General features: G+C 39.8%; 1 protein-coding gene across 1 annotated transcript in view; it reads left to right on the plus strand.

The window, feature by feature from the left end:
• The window catches only part of prkd2 (protein kinase D2), a 33,837-nt gene that overhangs the window by 4,318 nt on the left and 9,577 nt on the right, over nucleotides 1-19,942 (plus strand). The window contains exons 2-4 of the mRNA XM_053321031.1: nucleotides 18,198-18,336; nucleotides 18,555-18,686; nucleotides 18,830-19,029. Coding sequence (XP_053177006.1) covers nucleotides 18,198-18,336; nucleotides 18,555-18,686; nucleotides 18,830-19,029 — 471 coding nt within the window. The remainder of the gene's footprint in view (nucleotides 1-18,197; nucleotides 18,337-18,554; nucleotides 18,687-18,829; nucleotides 19,030-19,942) is intronic.

Below are 19,942 nucleotides of genomic sequence, written 5' to 3' on the forward strand. Positions count from 1 at the left end.
TGTGAGCTGCACTGTGGCTGCCCACCATAAGTAATTGGACAGGTTAAATGAAGAAGACAAATTTCTCCATCCTTTATTTTGTGAAAACCTTTAGGAGGAGGAGGAGGATGTTGTTCTATAATGGTTGATGTCTGAGTTTATCTTTTGTACTAAAACTAATGCAATCTCTTTCACTGTATAGTAAATGTTTTACCATCAACCTTTTTTTTGAAAATCAAACAAGAGAACAAAACAGAAACCTTTATTCATTTCATGCAAACAAAAAGACACTCACAGCCTGATCTTTTTCAAGCCTTATTAGACCAATCATACACACACAGAAACACACACACACACACACACACACACAATCAGCAATACCAAAATCCCCTAAATACAAAACTCCTGGTCTGCTAGAAGCTATGCGGCTTTAGGTGGGAGATTTGGACAATAGACAGCTTGTCCTGGTCTGGCCTGCTGAGTGCAACACATGAGTTGGACTGTGTGAGCATGCATGAATGCCCACATTGGTGTGTTTTTTAGGGGTAGTGAAGGCAGTTTTGTACCCCACACCCCCGCCCACGGTCATCTCTCCCATCCCAGAAAGGGTGAGTCACCGGCTCTGTTTATTCACAGGCTCCCTTCTTGTGTTCCATTGACACGTTTTTCCATTCACTTCTAGATGGAAGAGCACACTCTTCCCTGGCTTCAACTTCCAACACCAATCCTGAATTAATGGCCTCTTTACAGCTCTTGTTTCCCAATATGACCCTTACCTAGACCAACACTCTGTGTCCACCTTTGATTTCACATTTACTCTCTTACCACTCAACTTCCCACACCTTATGCCGAGCTCAGACTACTGGAGTTTTAGGCTAATTGATCCCCGAATGATTACTGTGCATCACTACTTTCCAAGTGGGACAACAGTAGCCGATAAGAGAGAGAAGTCAGTGTTGCCTAGCAACGTTAAATATTCTAACCTTTGAGGCTAATGTTAGTTAGCATACTACTATTGACAGAAATTAAAATGGACAGCTACGTGAGGTCACATGAGGTGGTGCATTGCCCCCTCTGTCATGATAAACTTAATAATATCCCATTATGTGTGATGCACCATTATTTTCAAATCGAAATCGGAGAAGATTTAAAACTGAGCATTTTTACAGCCCAGCTTTGCTCAAACCCAAAGCTGTCTCTTTACCTGGCAATAGTGCTCACCAAACTCCCATTTAGCTGGCCTACCTCCAGCCTCCCCAAACCCCTCCTCCTGATGGAACAAGAACTAATAATGTGGCCTGGAAACCAGAGGTCTGTCTCCATTCAACCATGATGCAGCTCTGATGTATTCGCTCTTTTGTTGGACAGGCCTCACTGCCCCCCTTCTTTCCTTTCTCCCTATCTACTGTATTAATTGTTTATTAATACAGTAGATACCTTTGTTTCCTGGGATAAAAAGGTAATGACGTCCGTTTCCTCTGACTATCTTTCAGGGGAAACTTACCTCCTACTCTTCCTCCTCCCGTGCCTCTCCCTCTCTCTTTGTATTTCCTCTCCTTATCCACTCATCTCCGGTCCCTTTTGCCCTCCTTATCGCCAACTTCCTTTTACGCTCTGTCTCCTCTTCCTCTTTGCAGCCCTGCTCATCAACATTGCTCACAATACATTCATCTGCCTACTACCACCACCTCCACTGTCAGCTCTTGACCACACCTTAGGTGGAGAAACATGGGGCAATTCCCATTCTTGCCATGTTCATTGTAGATACAGATACATACGTAGATGTAGACCTTTTAAGAAGTGATGAGTCAAAAATCCTATATTCCGGTTTGTCAAGTGGTGACCTCAGCTCATATTTTCCAGAGGATATTATACATTTGTGACAAGTCAAGCTTTTAGATAAAGAAAAACTCGCAATAAACAACAGAGCAGCAAAGTTAACACTGTAGTCACAATTTGTTGTTTATGTGTGTCGGCCTAGGTTGCCAAAAAGGTGTGTCTCTTTAACGGTTATAGTTTGTTATTTCTGAGATGAGGTGTGAGTGTGTGTGTGTGTGTGTGTGTGTGTGTGTGTGTGTGTGTGTGAGTAAGTCAACACATGAACACAAGTGAGAACCTGTTGAGTCCTGTCAGCCCCGACTGTGGTCACATTACTTAATTGTTGAACATGATCTGTGATGACTTACGACATGTTTAACAGCCAGTGAGCTGTGTCAAATCCAGCAGTGGATTTATGGGATGCTATAAATATAAATATATAATGCTATAAATATATAATTTATATTGCAGAACTTGTATTAGATATTTTGTATTTCCAGAAACTCTCTGGCTAAACTTTGCAGATGCAAATAAAGAGAAATACGTCTATTTTGTTCCTTAGTTGGATGGTTAAAAACAGTATCAGAAACCACACACACACACACACACACACACACACACACATACACAGCTGCGATAGAGAGCCCCTGCCCTGGCCATTGTTTCCACCTCCGTTTTGGAAGGGCTGTGTCTTTATCTCTCTCCCTGGAGAAGCTGTTCGGCCCTGGGAATGGGATCACACACACCACCTCCTGTTTACCTCACCCTCTTGCACATGTAATCTACACACACACACGCACATTGTAAAGTAATGTAGCGGTTAGCACTGATTTTTCAAGATAAAGGCTCAGTGTGACTGACAAGGTCATATTGTTTGTATGAAAACAACAAAGTTGTGCTGTAGGTTGAGGGGGCTGACATAATTTGGTCTGAATTACAAACCTACAGCTGCACTTTCATCCATTGCACTGATATAATGTCATGGGGATTTTTATTTTGCTGCTTGGAGAGTTAAAAAGCGTTATGTATGTATCTAGCCGCTGGGCAAATACACTCTGCTTATCAGCCCAAACCTTTGTTGGTCACTGAATAAATGCCAGTCAATTAGCAAGACACTGGCAGGTGAACATGCCAGCGAAAGAACAAACCATACCTTTATCATGCTGTATGACATTTAAAGACAGAGTGAAGATAACACTGCTGCTGACCAACTGTAGCAGCTTTAGCCAAATACTGAACCTCACAGTGTACCATAATAACTTTATCTACTAAAACCTTACTGATGGAAAGGAAATAGTGTCTATTTTTAAAGAGGCAGACCCATAGTGACATGTATCAGTTCTGCTTACCCAGACCTCCCTCTCTACTCTCTCTCTCTTTCGCTCTCTCACTGTGTGTGTGTGTGTGTGTGTGTGTGTCTCTTGCTCATGATTTGCATGGTAGTGGAACAGTTTTGCATGACTGACCGTGTGTGCTGCAGGAGGAAGCTTGGTTCGCACAACGACATTTGAGTATTCAAAGCACACACCGTTGCCCCCCGGAGCCAAGTGACAGGGATATGTATCAGTGAGAGAGAGGTGTGGGGTGATGGATGGAGATTTGAAGTATTTGAATCTGTGTTTGAATCTGCAGCTGAGATTGGGATCCTGAAAGAGCATTTGTGAAATGCTGAAAAAGATCAAATCCAATGTATTAAAGAATAATTGCAGTTTATTACAACCTGAATTATATAAGGTCAAGGCAGGTCCAAATGGTGCAAGAAACAATCCATGTTTAACAAACTAATTTGGAAGATAAAGAAGGTGAATGCTCTGTATTACCCAAACTATCCATTATAGTGCTCGTCATAGTTTACCTTTGACCTAGCGTAGTTGCTGTGGTTTTCGGGCACACCAAACAGATTTTTTTCCTATTGATTATGAACATTTTGCATGCATTCTTTTGGTTTTACTTCTAAATAATGTTTAAGTAAGTAAAGAGTTTAGCCAGCTTGTCTGTTTCTTGTCCCATCGGACGTCTTTGTAGATACATAAATTGCCAGATCCATTTGGAGAGTATCCCGTTTTCATAACGAGTAAAAACTATAACCAAAACTAACAAAATGGGACCCAAGTTGTAATAAAGTGGAATTATCCTTTAAAATTTTACCATTCATGTGTTCTTAGTATCGATTCGGCCTCCCACACCTCCCTACATTCCTTCTCTTGTTCTGAGCAAAGGAGACCTTATGATACTAATCCAGCGATTAGCATCTGTAAAAACGGTTTTGTGCCATAATCCAATTTGGAGCCGCCGAGCAGAGCTGAGAGGCATTTGGTGGCATGTAACCATGTGGAGAGTTGGTACCAGTCGGCTATGAGAAAGAATTTCTTCTCATGTCAGAGATACAGCACAACACAAAGCTCTTTCACAGAGGGGAGAGAACTGCAGGTCAAGGGTAGATAAACACAAACACATTTTCATAACACAGGGAGAGAAAGTGTAGTTAAAGAGGCCTGTCCGCCACAGATAGAAAATATTGTGCCTGGTTTCATAGAAAAACACAAGCAGAGCTACGTCGCTACAAGGCATGAAACTATTTGCTGTTCTAACGTCTGGCGTGAGAAACATGTGCGAGTGTGAGACAGTGTTGGGAAGGCAGCAGACAATGGGGTCAGTGTGAGGGTTGACCGGGTGGGTGTGTATGTTGGGGTGGCTCAGACATGTTGCAAAATGACTGCATGCAGGGACACTCAGTTATGAGGGAAACTGGGCAAAACGACAGTCTTACCTCATAGATAAACACTTGACATCAATATTGAAGCCTGGACGATGGAAGAATCAACTGGAAAATGACTGCCCATCATTTAGGCCTCTTAGTAAGGGGTCGGATCTTCACCAAGATAATTGCTTTAACCCTAACCCCAACTATTCTATTACATACATATATACATACACATGTACACAGCCTTTTTTAAAGTATCTAAAGTGAATGTATTAGGGACTACAGATGCAAATTCGGCATGTTTACAACGCTGTGTAATATCGATGTTCATTAATGTGCACTGTCCCTATCCAAAAATAAAGAATTTATTATTATTAATGAGCACATATCTAATTTGCCATTCTCTATTATTAATCACATACCCAATGAAATATGTTACAGTTATGAAGAATACTGTAAGGAAGTGGCCCTTCTGCACATGTCTGTGTTCATGTATGTGCATACTATATTTTTAAGGAGCAAAAGAGAGAAAGGTTACAGTGCAGTTTCTTGGGTTCTTATTTTCTTATTTTTAAGTACTAGTGTTACAAGTTAGTTAGCTGAGGCAACAAGTCTGTAAATGTAACCACACGTTTGTCATATGACTGGGGTTAGTCTATAGCCTCCAGCTTTTTCCCTCTCCCTTTCTTTTAGTTAGGCTCCAAAGCCATGTCACAGGGAAAGAAAACAACAACATGTGGAGAGGAGAGGGAACAAGCATAAAGGAAAGAGGGGATGACTCAGAGTGCAGCAATGTGGCCCATTGTGGCCCTCAGCATGCAGCTCGATGTGTTTGTGTGTCCATGGCACTATTGGCACATGGAAAACACTCTCATGATCTTGTGTGTGTATTTATGTGTGTGTGCGTGTGCATGTTTGTCTGTGTGTGTGTGTGTGTGTGTGTGTCTTAATATGGCAATCAAAACTAGGAGATGATTTGAAAGAAACAGTGGGATGTCCATTGGTGTACAAAAAAACAACTCTCATTTCCATTAATATCTAGAGCGAAATGTTTTTCATTTTTAAATGAAGATAAGATGTTCTGAAGCACCTGTTTATACTGTAATTTGTCAGTTTCCATCGCTATTACTCATTTGACTGTTATTTTTGGCCTTCCGTTTCATCTGAGAGAATCACACATATACAGGGACTTTTTCTGATGTTAATACAGAGCCAGTCACATTGTAATGAGCAGTCATGCAAGGAAAGTATAATGCCCAACTTGACTCATATCACATGATCACAGTGCATTAATTGTCATTATTTACTTTTTGCTTTTTTGAAATTGAAATTAAGATTTGTACCCAGGTTTTGATATTAATATAAATCTTAATATCGCTACATGATCTGGGATCAGCACTTACTGACCAGGAACCAGGATTTAAATATTGACAAATGTCTACACAATCTATCTCCTCTCACTCATGTCTGCAGCACAGGTATTTACAGTATACCTATGACCTCTGAAGCACCAATCCACATTCATCATTTACAGACAAATACATGATTACAATGAATAAAGCTAAATGCTAACAGATGAAATAAGACTTGGGCCAAGTTAAAGTAGGGTCTTTGGGGTTTTTTGCATGAAAAGTATGTATTTTATACGGTGTGTGTATTTATGACTACTTAATGAGACTAAATGAACATGATCAATAGCTTCTATGAGAATTTTAAATGGACGTACAAAGAAGTCAAAGAAGTACTTTTAGCATCAGAACTTTTTTGCTCATTTTGCTTCTTTCCATCTTTTTCTTCCTCTGTACTTGTCACTTAGGCCTTTCTTCTTAAATGGAGACCAACCTCATTCTCTCCTTCTTGTTCTTTGAGTCAGTGGGCTGTTAGTTGTACACAAAGTGGATTGAATCCAAGGTTCCTATCAGCTTACCTGCCTAGTATCAAGCCAAGGAGAGAGAGAAAGCTAGAGATAGAGAGAGAGAGGAGGAGGAGGATGATGAGGATGAGTGGAGGGGAGTTGATGGAGACAGGAGCTGCTTCCAACAAAGGCTGCTTCAGAACAGCAGTGCGTGTCTCCTTTATCCCTGGACCCCTCTCTCTCGCCTGGTCACGGCTCTCATGTTACTTCTCCGTCCTGGTTGATGCTCGGAGCAGAATGAGACGCTTTGTCCCTGTGCTGCTGCTCGAGACTAAGCTTAAGACACACACACACACACACTCACACACACACGCACAAAGCGAACAAGGCACAGGAGTGTATAATGCATGCAACAGGGTCAGGCTTTCATTAAACATTTTTGCACTTCTTTCCTTCCAAAGTGTACAGCTAATTTCTGCTGACCTTTTCTGTGTTTTGTGTGTTAAGTTTCTGTCTTGTTGCTGTCTCGTGTGTCTCTATATATTTGACTTCACTCGACTTCCATAGTGTCTCTTTTGTTCTAGAATAAATCTTTGATGTGTTTTTATGTGACCACTCTGTGACCACTTGTTGTCGTGCTATGCATGTTTGTTTTAACATAGTGTGTGCATGTCTGTATTGAACCCAGGCAGTTTGTGTGTCTTAGGTTCATGTGTCTTATGTTTCTTTTTCCACTGCAAGATTATTGGGTATGGGTGTTTGTTTGTTGAATTTTTGTGCAGGAGTCCATGTTGTCCGTGTCTATGAATGCATGAGTTCATGTCCATTTTGCATATCTACATTGACATTCTTGCGTTATGTGTTTGTGTGTTCAACCATGGCTTTTTAGGTCAGATGGTAGATAGGTTTTGTGTGTGTTTTGTTTGTGTGTGTGTGAGTGAGTGTGTATTCCAGGTACGTATTCCTCATATTGTGGGGACTCACATCTCCCATGTGGACAAAAAGCAAGTCCCCTTAACATGATTCATTCATTTTAGGGTGAAGACTAGGCTTAAAGGTAAAGCTAGTTTGGGTTTATGTGAAGGGTTAGGATTCAGGTTAGGCATGTGGTGGTTATGGTTCAAGTTAAGTCTCCAGGAAATGAATGTAAGCCAATGTAATGTCATCTGAAGTGATGGAAACACAACTGTGTGTGTTTGTGTGTGTTGTGTGTATAAAACCAGGACCCCCCCCCCCCCCCCCCCTCCAGTCTCTCTGGTTTACACGGTTATCTTTGGTATGTAGAAACTAGAAGGTCAGGAATGTAAACCTGATTATGTCTTTGCTGTCCATGATGAGACACACAAACCCAGTCAGAGCAAAACATAAAGGCAGAGTAAAGCAGTTATTATTATCCTTATTATTAAGAAGATAAACACATAATCACACACACATAATCTAGTGAGGTGCTGGCCCAGAATGGGAAAGCCACACACTCATCACTCTGATGCATTTATTCCAACAAATAAAGACTGAAAGCCGTATATATATGCTGAATTTCTTCTTGAGCAGGCCCAACTTTTAGCCTCAACCATAAAATAAAACTTCTTCTTTCTGTCTAGCTGATGTTAATTTTTTTTATACTTGAAAATATCACCTGACATCTTTTGTCCAGCCCATTTATCATGTTTCAACAGGAAACACATCAAGGAAGAATGACTATTTTGTTTTTGGCCTTTTAATATCTCTTCTAAATGAGATATGATCACAATGAACACATTGTCTTCACTTCTACTGATAAAATATATCCTCCTGCACAAGCCCTCAACTCCCTTTGAACCGTAGACCACATGTGTTTGTTGTCACACAGGTACTTTCTCTCCTTGTGTGTGTAGTTGTATATGCTGGCTGAGCGTTTAGCAGAAACAGCTTCGTCTGCTGCTGATGTGTTTGTGTCGTTGGTTATGAAAAGTCAAACAAAGAGACAAAAATGATTCAAGTGATGTATGCATTGTGACATCATGACACGTGGGATACTTCACCACCGCACCTAAATCTTGTAGCTTTTCACTTGTCTGTCCTTGTGTACACACCTTTCATGTTTATTCATTCACATTTTGTTTTCTTTTTTTTTGTGCCTGCCAAGCCCAGTGACGTCATGGGTATTACCTAGTCACATGCCATTCTGGTGCAGAGTTGTCACTCATGCCTGTGATTTAATATGTGTATTTTTAAAGACCTCACTTCATGTTCTGTCTTTGTCATCTGAAAACGAGCATGGCTGCAATATGCAGTGTGCAGTCAAGACTCTACAGGTGGGTGAGGGCACAGGGAGGGCAGGGATTGCTGGCATTTTTGTTGCCTGCTCCATCTCTCCGTCAGCGTGTGACCTCACTGGGGTTAAAAATAGCATGCCAGGCGTTTGTTCCATCGCTTATGCTGTCAGCACAAAAGGAAAATTCCTGTGTTGTGCGAAGTTGTCAGGAGCTAATGAGGGCAGGTCGTTGACGTCTTTACATGCTCGTTGCCAGGGAAACCCCTCATTAATGACCTCATCACCTTCAGAAAGGTGGGGTGGTCCTCTCTGAATCCCATGCCTGACAGTTTAACAATGATAGAGCCAGTTTAGTCCAACAATTAAGGTTGTGTCTAATGTTTAAGTATAAAGGTAGTGTGAATTAATTCATTCACACAAACATAGTAAAGGTACAGGTGCATGATGACCCATCAACATGTCCTTGAGAATGTGTGCACATGGAAACCCACGCATGTGATGCAGCAGGGTGTATGATTTGTTCCCCAGTAAGACATGGATGTTTAAACAATGTCTGTTGTTTGAAGGGATGCAGCGTGTTTCCTCTTGACTATAAAATGGCTGGATCGGGTTCCTGTTGTGATAACCGGCTTCTGTTGCAGACACACATTGGTGTTGAGGACCATGTAGGGCTGTAGAGGTCACAGTGTTTACAGAGCTCAGCGTGCAGTGTCATACACAGCACGTTTTGTACTTCATCCACGGCAAATCACAGCTGCTCATCAAGTGTTGTCATCTTTGGAGTTTGGCCCAATTGATTCTGCAGAACTGCAGTGTTTCTCTAACATACTGCACGGTGTAAACACGAATCCAGCTCCTGTCATTCTGTAAAATCTCACTTCTCCAGTCGCTCTTCTGAATACTATTAAAAAACAAAGTAACAACTGCATAGAACAGACCAGTTTCATTTCATTACAGTGTGAACTTCTGTTTACCCTAGGGACATAAAACAGTTGAAGCAATTTTCATAGAATGTGGTTATGATCACCATGTCAAAATGAGTGCACTATTAAGACCAAGATGTGATAACTTAGGTTCAGATCAGAAAATTCAGTGTTAGCCAAATCCTAGAACATGAACATCTTAACATATCGTGCTTCGCGTGAATGTTTGTGTGTCTTTCTGCGTGACTGTGGTAACTGCATCATATTTAACACGCCGGCAGTCTTCCTCCACAGACCCACAATATACTATTGTATATGTGTTAGTTAACACCTTTGAAGAGCTATAACCCACATGCTTATGGTTGCAGTTTCCTCTGTTCAGGAGGTAACAAATAATTTAAAAACTGCTCATAATAATCAGTGGTGGAAGATGTACTAGTAGTTCACTCAAGTAAAAGAAGCAATGCTCCAATGATAAAAAAAGTACTCAATTACCACTGAAAGTCCATTCAAAATCATATCCAAGTAAAAATACATACATAATTATACTTAAATTATCAAAAATATACTAAGTACTCATTATGCAAAATGGTCATATTTAGAGTGACTGATTCATTGATAATGCAGCATTTAGTACTGGCAAGGTGCTAATTTAATTATGATGCATGTATAACAAACTGATTATATGTTTTTTCATGCAAAAATTGAAAAAAAGTAGATTTTCCTCTATTAGGTCATACGGTAGAAGTACTAAGTATAGTCAAATTCCTCAAAACTGGTTAGTAAATTTCATCACTGATAATAATAATAATAATACAACTGTTACTAGTTCATAGTTTATATATACACATATGTATATATATAATATGGATTATATGCACTAATGCACTATATAGCATTAATGAGACAACTTAAACTTAAAGTAAACTAAATAATTAAAACCTATAAGGCATACAGAAAAAAAATCAGTATAGTTAGTTCATAGACCTTGTGGAGTTGTGAAGAAAGATATGACAACATGTTGATGTGGAAGAAACCAACAACAAGAACCGCTAATAGCTGACAAAGCAGTTGGTAGAGAGTAAGTGACATCATGCTCTCTGTGTGAATTCACAACTTCACAGGGAGTTAAAAAGCTGAGAGCTCTCATTAAGGCACTTGACATCCATGAGGTTGTATAAATCCGCTTTTATGATAATATTTCCATCAGTTTAACAAAATACAGGCTTGATCTTGACTCTTTTGTTGTTGACCTACATTTGCTGCATGTCTAAAGTGCAGAGCTCTGGTTTGGATGGCACTGAAGCTGTTGCATTAATCCGATTCAGTGTGTGAATATGTGTGAATGTGTGTGAATGTGTGTGAATGTGTGTGCCTGATTGTGCGTGCTTGAGTGTTTGTGTGGCTTGGCGGTCGAACGCATCTCATGCTGAGTTGTTAGAGGGGAAGTGATGGGGAGGATGAAAAGCAGAAGCAAGCGGCTTTCTTAGCAGGACATAAAAGTCTTTGTGTTCTTCACACAAGCAGCGTCTTTATATGCGGAAAAGAGGGTCTATATTTAGTCCCACTGGTCTACAGCCATTCGAAGAGGTCCCCAGGTGAAAATGAAAACGACTTAACTGGACATAGGTCTGGGTGCTTGTATCACTGCTTTAATAAGGGGGAACTAACCTGTTGCTAAACTGTTAAGAGAAAAGGCTTGTTTTGCAGTTGAACGTCCTACCTCCTGTGTTCGTCATATTCACAAAAATAAAACACTCATTCAGTAATTTCTCAAAAACAGAAACAGAAGTTTATATAGTACTGCTCTAATGTGCATATTGGTGCATGAACATACAGTTAGCTGGAAGAGGAAAGAGGAATTAGATCATTGTTTCATATTTGGCAGGTTCCAGATAGTCTGCACTTGTTACGCTTCAGACAAAAGATCCTGATCACTAACACTGTGCATGTGCGCTGCATTATATGATCAGGGGCTGAGGTGGTCGACAAGGAGATTAACAAACCAATAGAATAACAGCAGAGGGGAGAGGAAATGGCAGCTAGCGCTGTGGCATCATGTGTGTTTGAGCTCAAAAACATTGTATTCAAATTTCACTCTCAAAAGTCTTGTTCCATGACATCATGCCCACTAGCTGAGAGAGACGTTTGTGTGTGTGTGTGTGTGTGTGTGTGTGTGTGTGTGTGTGTGGTATACACACAATGATCACTTTTGTTTGTTTTTTAGTTTTTAGACCTTTTATGTGAGTTTGAGTGTTTTTAATATGACTGACTGAGCCACCTGGATGAAACTACTTGCCCTTATTGCCTTTATTGACAGTAGCAACAGCACACAGGCCCACAGCAACAAAAAGTGACACTTGTCAGTGCTTTGGGTGACAGTGATGAGGGCTACATTAGCTGAATTGTTCACTTTTGCCTTCCAACTTCCTGTTAACACCATCACTCCCAGCATTTTACCCATTATTTAAGAGGGGATTGCATATTAACTGATTTATGTATCTTGCAATCAGTCAGTATATCTGGTCCTCAAGAGCAAATTTTGGTGTGTTATTTTGGTGGTTCAGGCAACATGTTCACATCTAAGTTTGGTTGTGCCACTTCCTTTCTAAAAGAACAGATTCAAAATGATCTAAGCGTGTTCTAACCCAATCGTCAGGTGTCCAAATTAAATGAACATACCCTTGTTTTTCATGCTACATCATTTCTATCATTCTTGACCATTAAGAAATGCCTCCATAAAGCATTTTAATGTAAATGAGAAAGGACAAAATCCACAGTGCTACCTCCATACAAAATGTGTTTCAACGTTTATTTGAAGCTGATATGAAACTTCAGCTATCCAAATTGGTCAAATTCCCTTTTCTTGTTATGATCTTTCCACTGCAGCCAAATAGGAAAACACTGCACTGAAACACAACAAGGAACATTTGTATTAAAAATACCATAAATGAATGTAAATACAAGAGATAGCCACTTTACTTGGAAAAATAATAATTAAAAAAAAAGGTCAGATAAGAAATCAGATGCTTGAACTCTCATATTATCTATCTATCAAAATATTTAGATACTTTTTTATTCAAAATGGGGGCTGTGGATTTTGTCCCCCTTCACTTACACGGAAAGTGCATGATGAGCCTATCCTTTAATTGGGGGGAAGCAATAGCAAAGAGTTCACTATGTTAAATAAATGTTACCGATTTTATTCACTGGTTAGGATGCCTTTCTGAAGTATTAGCTCTTGGTGACCCTAGGTGTTGACCCTTGACCCCTATAAAGTCAGAAAGGTTTGTGACATGATTCGACTTGAGAAAAACATGAGCAAAAGTTGATCTCACAACTATTTGCATAAAAGTTTTCTTTCACGGTACTGTGTAGGTTTCTATATCCACATGTTCTATACTCAGTCTAACCCTTCTACGGAAAAAAAACATTTACCATCTCCCAAACAGAACACAGCATCCGACCTTTGAAGAAAGTAGGTTAGTCAAGTCATTAGTGAGGACGAGTGCTTCTGGCCAGCTTTCACATTACATCAGCTTGCAAGAAAGGGAGTTGACCACATTGAGCACAATGTTAGTGGCTGGTGAAGCTCAGAAAAAATGACAGAATGCCTGTGTTTTTGCAAACTCCTCTGCTCGAATTTGCAGGTCTTACTTTTCAGAGTGACATCAAAAAACGTTATAGAAAAAATAATGTTAAAAGAAAGTAACAAAGGGAGGGGGTTGAGGTAAAAAAAGTCTAGTCCATAATTCATTTCACTCATAATGGCTTCATTGGCCCAAAGAGCTGCAGGAATGGTGCAGGCAACGCAGGGTAACCTGATCCCTGGTAACCCAAAGAAACTGACTAGAGACACAGCCCTGTCTCCAGGCAAACCGCACTGCATTATACTACAGTATGTGTGATAATACAGCCAGGTCTTTGTCTGCAGACTGTACACACACACACACACACACACACACACACACACACACACACACACACACACACACACACACACATACTCACTCACTCACCTCTCTCACTCTCTCTCTCTCTCTCTCTCTGTCTCTCTCTCTGTCTCTCTCTCTGTATTCTCTTGCAGACAATACTACTAACCTTTGCCTTCACGGCCAAACATACAATGTACACACAAACATATTGAGATGGTTATGTAATTACAAGACAAATAACATAATTTTTCACCATGTTGACATACAGACAGAAGTAATGTGTGGCTTTAGTGCTCTTTCTACCCTGTACTTTCACTGAAAACTGGAACAGGCAAGGAAGAAAAAAAGAAAACAGTAATTTTCTTAGAGGAGACTGTGGTTTTGGGAGTTGGGATATTGTGCTCCTCAGAAGAGCTGCAAAGACTTGTGGTCCGCAAAGACGTGGCAACTGCAGTTGCGGTCGGCACATTGTGTATGCCTTGGACAGCAGGCGCAGGATAATATGACTAGCCTTGTTTTTTGAGTTGCTCAGGGAAAGAAGCAAGCAGTAACAGTAACAGTGTGGGGTTAATAGCATAGAGTCTGGCATCAAGAGGCACTGTGGGGCTTACAAATGACTTAGGCAGAGGGTTGTCTGTGGATTTGGGCAAAGCCGGGAGTCTCCTCTGATCTGGGCACTGCGGGTGTTTGTAATTACATGTGGCAGCAGTTGGTCTTATTTGTGGCAATCCCAGGTACTGATGCATGGAGTTTTTACATGATTCACTGTCAGAGAACAGTTTTGGAGCTTGGAGGTGGGAAAGTTTGAAGTCTCTTTTTATTAAGATCTGAATCGTCTTAACTGCATCATAGCCAGCGACATTTATGCAGATGTCGGTTCACCAAAATTGCAAAAAAACACATTTTCTCACTTACGGCTTGTGGTATCCAGCCATGTGGATAGTTTTGGTTTTAAATTGACCTGGTTTTGAGATATGCATCTCGGCGACATCTGCCTCCACCCCGGTACAATGGAGATGAATGGAATTTTATTTGTGTTGCTCAGAGTATGAAAAGCAGCATCTCTGTCCAGAAAAAGTGGCCATGCTACATCACGCCATGTTAAAGTCAATAGATGTGACTTTGAATGTGTTTGAACTGGATCTATTTCCTGCTTAGAAATAGTCCCTATGAAGACTCTTGACAGTATGTTCTGTGTATTCTGATTCTGAAAAAGATGTGATGTTGAAAATGAAAATTTCAGATCTCAAAAGGCTATTAAAGAAGCCATGTTCAAACTACACAGGTGCAACCATTATGCTCCTTTGAGCGCCTGGCTGCCCCATAGCTCTGAAGACCAGGCACTGCTCATTTCAGCCAATGGCTCCTTTCTGTTATGTCCTCACGGCAGGTGTAATGGGCTGGGTCTCTGCCCATTTTCTGATCCTCTGCTGCAGGCTGGAAAAACACCTTTTTATAATACATTTCAACACCTCAATCTCATTTCTACAACAAAAACCCTCACCCCTCCTACTGTAGCATGTAGCAAAATATGAACTGTTTATAGATAGATATCACTAGATGTAATTTGGTTGAAGTATACTTTTAAATGAATAATTTTAATGACTACTCAGCTGCTGCAACATTAGCTGTGGCTTTTGGCAAAACCAACAGTGCTGTACTAAAGTTTTGTAATATTCTAGATCAACTTTTTAAGATAACATCCCTCACCACAATCTGATTCTGTCATCTTCTGTGATGTACTAGCTTCTGCTTATCCATTGTCAAGTTTATGAATCAACTTTGCGTAATATGTTTGCTGCACAAACAGAAATGTTATTTCAATTGTTGCACTATTGATTTGCTCGTACATCTTTCACAACCTCTATACAACAGCCAGGGTTTGTGTTCCACTTCTTTATTATTTGGTGTAATTCATTGTCTGTGATTTTCTTTATGGATGTAATAGTTGTTAAATAGGTTAAGGATGTTCTGTGCATTTTGAAAAAAGGCCACTGTGTGCTTTTTATGTCTCATTGTTGACTGCGTGGTCAGGAGCAGTAGCCCACTGCTGGGGCGTGGTGGACTCACTGTGTAGCTTGGCAGCGGTACAAGCCAGGCCTGGATTTCAGATGTGGTGATGTGGAGTGCCTGCTGGGAAACTAAGAGGGAGTATGTGTGTGTGTGTTTGCCTGTGTGTGTGTGTGTGTGTGTGTGTGTGTGTGTGTGTGTGTGTGTGTGTGTGTGTGTGTGTGTGTGTGTTTAGGAGAAATGAAGGGAAATGGGGGGAAAGAGAGGGTGTGTGTTGCTGTTTGTAAGGAGGGTGTGTCTGTTGGTAAGTGAGTAGGAGGTGTACTGTATGTGTGTAATTGTGTCGGTCCAAGGTGGAGACCAGGGTTCCCCTTCCTGTAAGTTGTTAGAGCTGGGCCAGATGGTGAATCTTGCCATGGGAAAAACAACAACAAGAGAAACAGGGAGCATTATGCATGCCTGTGTGTGTTTGTGTGTCAATCTTAAACCTTTTTCTCTCCTCTTATTACTCCGTCTCTCATCCTGTCAGTTCTGTGTGTTCTCACCAAAAGACAAATTATTTTTAAGATGAGTGAACACTTTCCTTGCGCTCTCTCTCTCTCTCTCTCTCTCTCTCTCTCTCTCTCTCTCTCTCTCTCTCTCTCCCTCTTTCTCTCTTTCTCTCTTTCTCTCTCTCTCTCTCTCTACCTGTGGTGTCCTGTGTGGTGTGGCCACTGAAGTGAACCAGGCAGTATTAACTATTCAGGAGAGCAGGGTTTCCCTATGACAGCCTCCCTCGCTCTGCTGACTCCTGACTGACACTCTCATCTCTCATATCTCTGGAAGGCCTTCATGGAAACACCTGGTGCGTGTGTGTGTGTGTGTGTGTGTGTGTGTGTGTGTGCGTGCATGTGTGTGTGTGCGTGCTTGTTTATGACTGATAATAGGACAGGATAACGTTTCTTCTTTGTCTTCCTTCCTTTCCACATTGGCTAAGTTGCTTGATTTGCAGAAGTCAGCCAGTGTTTCTAGTTTGGGGATATCATTGGTTACACTTGCTTGATGGTTGCTATATATTCCATCTAGGCATGATATAATTAGTTAAGGACATATGGTTGATTTTCCATGTATCAACATTCCTGTTGTGCTCCTACCATCTTCACTGCACTTAGTGTCATTTTTCTTATAGAATATGTTGCGAATAGCAAGTATTTGAATGATCTGTTGATTCATTTCATGATCAATTAATTAGTTTTGTATATAAAATGTCACCATTTTTAAAGTTCAAGGTGACATCATCAGATCAGTTGTTTAATTAAACCAACTGTCCAAACTGTTTCTTTTTCTTTCTTAGTGTGTATGTTACATTTTTGCACACACTATAGACCAGTTTCCCTCTTGGATAATAATAAACTTAATCTTATTCTAATCTCACATTATAACTATTAGTACACAATCACATAAGACAAGCAGCAAAATGCCCACAAACAGCTGAGCACTAAGAAATAGGAAATGTTCGGCATTTATTCTTGAATAATGATGTCTTCTGTCGTTGGACTAATCGGTTATACATGCCATATATCGATAATTATTTCAGCTCTAGAAAACATCAAAGCAAGTGACTGTTGAGGATGCTTGATGCAGTTTTGATTACAGCCTAGTTTGGAGCACTTTCGTATTTCTTATTAGAATTGTAAAGAATCAAACTTTGCCTCACTGAATATAAAAGTGGTTGCTGCATTTTATATTTGACAGCCTAGTTAGTGTGCTTATAAACTGGTCTAAGATACTGGTAATTAAAAAAAAAAGTCTTCAGAAATATGAAATATATTATAACCTTTTGTATATTTTCAAATGTGAACTATCATTTGAAAATTAAAAACATTATTTTATGTTGGTTTGGTTTTCTTCCCAAAATGATGTTCTCTGTGAAATATATATTTTAAATTTGTGGTTTAGATGTGAATAATGTTGCTGCAAGCTACTGTACTTTAAAAGAGACACGTTATAGCTGTTTGATATTTTCTATGGTCATTATTTAAATCAGATCTATAAAACTTAAGCAGAAATGATATTTGGTAGCTCCATACTATTTTGCCAATGCAATTTATTGTGGTTTTACTGTGGGGGCATTTATGTGTGCAGCAGTTGAGTGCAAATTTCCCTATGGGGACAATAAAGTGTATTGTATCATATTGTATCCTAATATATAATCAATAAAATAAATACTTAATAATAATAATTGGTAACTGCACATTGCCAATTATTTCTTTCTTCAAGACAAAACTGTTAATATAAATTCACAAGCAAGCAGAGCAACCATTCTAAAAGAAATATTATCCAGTTTTACAATTTAACAATGAGGCGGTATAAAAGGTTATTGAATTTGTCGTGCCTTATTGTCACAGGATAAAGAGAAAAAAAATCCCCATTGTGGTTGCACATGTGTTCGTCTGTTCCATTTCATCAGATGGCTTGTTTTTGTGCTATTACAGCTGGCTGCTTCTGATTTTAATATTCACTTTTGGTTTAATTTGAACTGAAACATTTTCTGTCACTATAACTGAGGTTCATTGTACTATTGGCTTGGCTGGAACAACACGCATACACCCATTAATCACCAACAATCAGCCTATCAGGAAATAGTCCATGATGGAAAAAACTGTGTCAATCAAATCCCTGCCTTTCTACACAATCATCCTGACATGCATCTATGCAATGCTCTCTTTGTATTTTCCAGTTCCCAGAGTGTGGCTTCTATGGCATTTATGACAAGATTTTGCTGTTCAAGCATGACACAACCACCAACAACATCCTGCAATTGGTTAAAGCTGCATGTGACATTCAGGAGGGAGATCTGGTGGAGGTGGTGCTCTCAGGTAAGCAAAATGACTCCTTATCTGCTTATTTTACTACAGGTCTATCATCTGTTTTTTTCCTTGTCTCAAACTGTAATGTTACCCTGAGAGAAACCCATTTATTTTTTCCATCCTGTTTTGATAGTATCCATCTAATCAGTATTTATTCTGCCCATGTAGAGTAACATGATTGTATCACATCTTCTGTAACCGCACCCTACCCCCATTATCTGTTCTAGCCGCAGCCACATTTGAAGATTTCCAGATTCGTCCCCACGCTCTAAATGTGCACTCGTATCGGGCCCCGGCCTTCTGCGATCACTGTGGAGAGATGCTGTTCGGACTAGTCAGACAAGGCCTCAAGTGTGACGGTGAGAGAAATGGGAGGCAAAGTGTTAATAAGATGTATTACACATATTTCTCCCAATTAACACTCACTGAATACACTCCACTCTCTCTTTTTCTCTGTTGATCTCTTGCTCTTTGGTTTCTGGGTCTATGCTACCCCCTGCAGGATGTGGCCTGAACTACCACAAGCGCTGTGCATTCAGCATCCCAAACAACTGTAGTGGTGCTCGAAAGCGACGTCTGTCCACCACCTCCCTGAGCAGCAGCCAGTCCCTGCGTCTCTCCACCACTGAGTCTGTGTATAGTGTTGGGACAGTCTCAACCTGCACAGAGGATGCCAGCCTCATCCGCTCACACACACAAATGGTACAAATTTATTTATATAAACATTAATCTGGTCAGTTTAGATTATTAAAATTGAAGAGGCTTGACAATAGTTAAAAAATTGAGTTAAATGTATGTAAAAATGCTCTCTGTACGTCAGCAGCCTGCTCTGACTGCTTCATTTGCAATATTATTTGTACTTCCACCTCATAATGACATCATATTCATGCATGCCCACAAACTGCAGCCCATTTGATATCCTTTGTTGATAAGGTTGTTTTATGGGTTGTTTGCGTTGTCCACTCACATATTTCGGATTGACTTTGGATGTATAGCTGTGCACAGATTAGATTTGAGAAGTTTCCATTTCATTCGTAAAATAAATCAGCCTCTTTCAGTATAAGATAAATAAGGAGTGTTTAAAACTGTAATATGAACAAGATATATCCCCTTTAAAGGGTTAGTATTTCTAATTATAAAATTCGGAAATGCAGATGATTCCAAATTTATGTGTTAATATAATAGTAACTCATACTGCCACTCCGATTCAGAAATGAATTGGTACTGCTTAAAGCAGCTAAAATGAAAAACCTTTTTCAGAAGCCATATACTGCTTTTTTAGGATCCAAAAACGTTGCTGTGAATTTTTAACTAGATTCACTTTCCAACAAAATAGTATGAAAACGGTTTGATATCTCAAATTTTGTGATCTCTATTTCAGATGGATTTTCCCTATTAAATCTACTGTAATCCAATCACAAAGATGTAGTTTAAGAGAGGTTATTTAATAATAGAGCTAACACAAATATGTTATTGGAACTGGCATTTATGTTTTGTCAAATAAATTACTATTTTTGCATATTCAGATTACATCACAGTATGTGCTGTACAAGTGATATATCAATTAGTGATGTGATGGTACTGTTTTCTTTACCTAATATGTAATCAATTTCAT

This window comes from Scomber japonicus, chromosome 6 (assembly GCF_027409825.1).
Source record: "Scomber japonicus isolate fScoJap1 chromosome 6, fScoJap1.pri, whole genome shotgun sequence".
Taxonomy (NCBI): domain Eukaryota; kingdom Metazoa; phylum Chordata; class Actinopteri; order Scombriformes; family Scombridae; genus Scomber; species Scomber japonicus.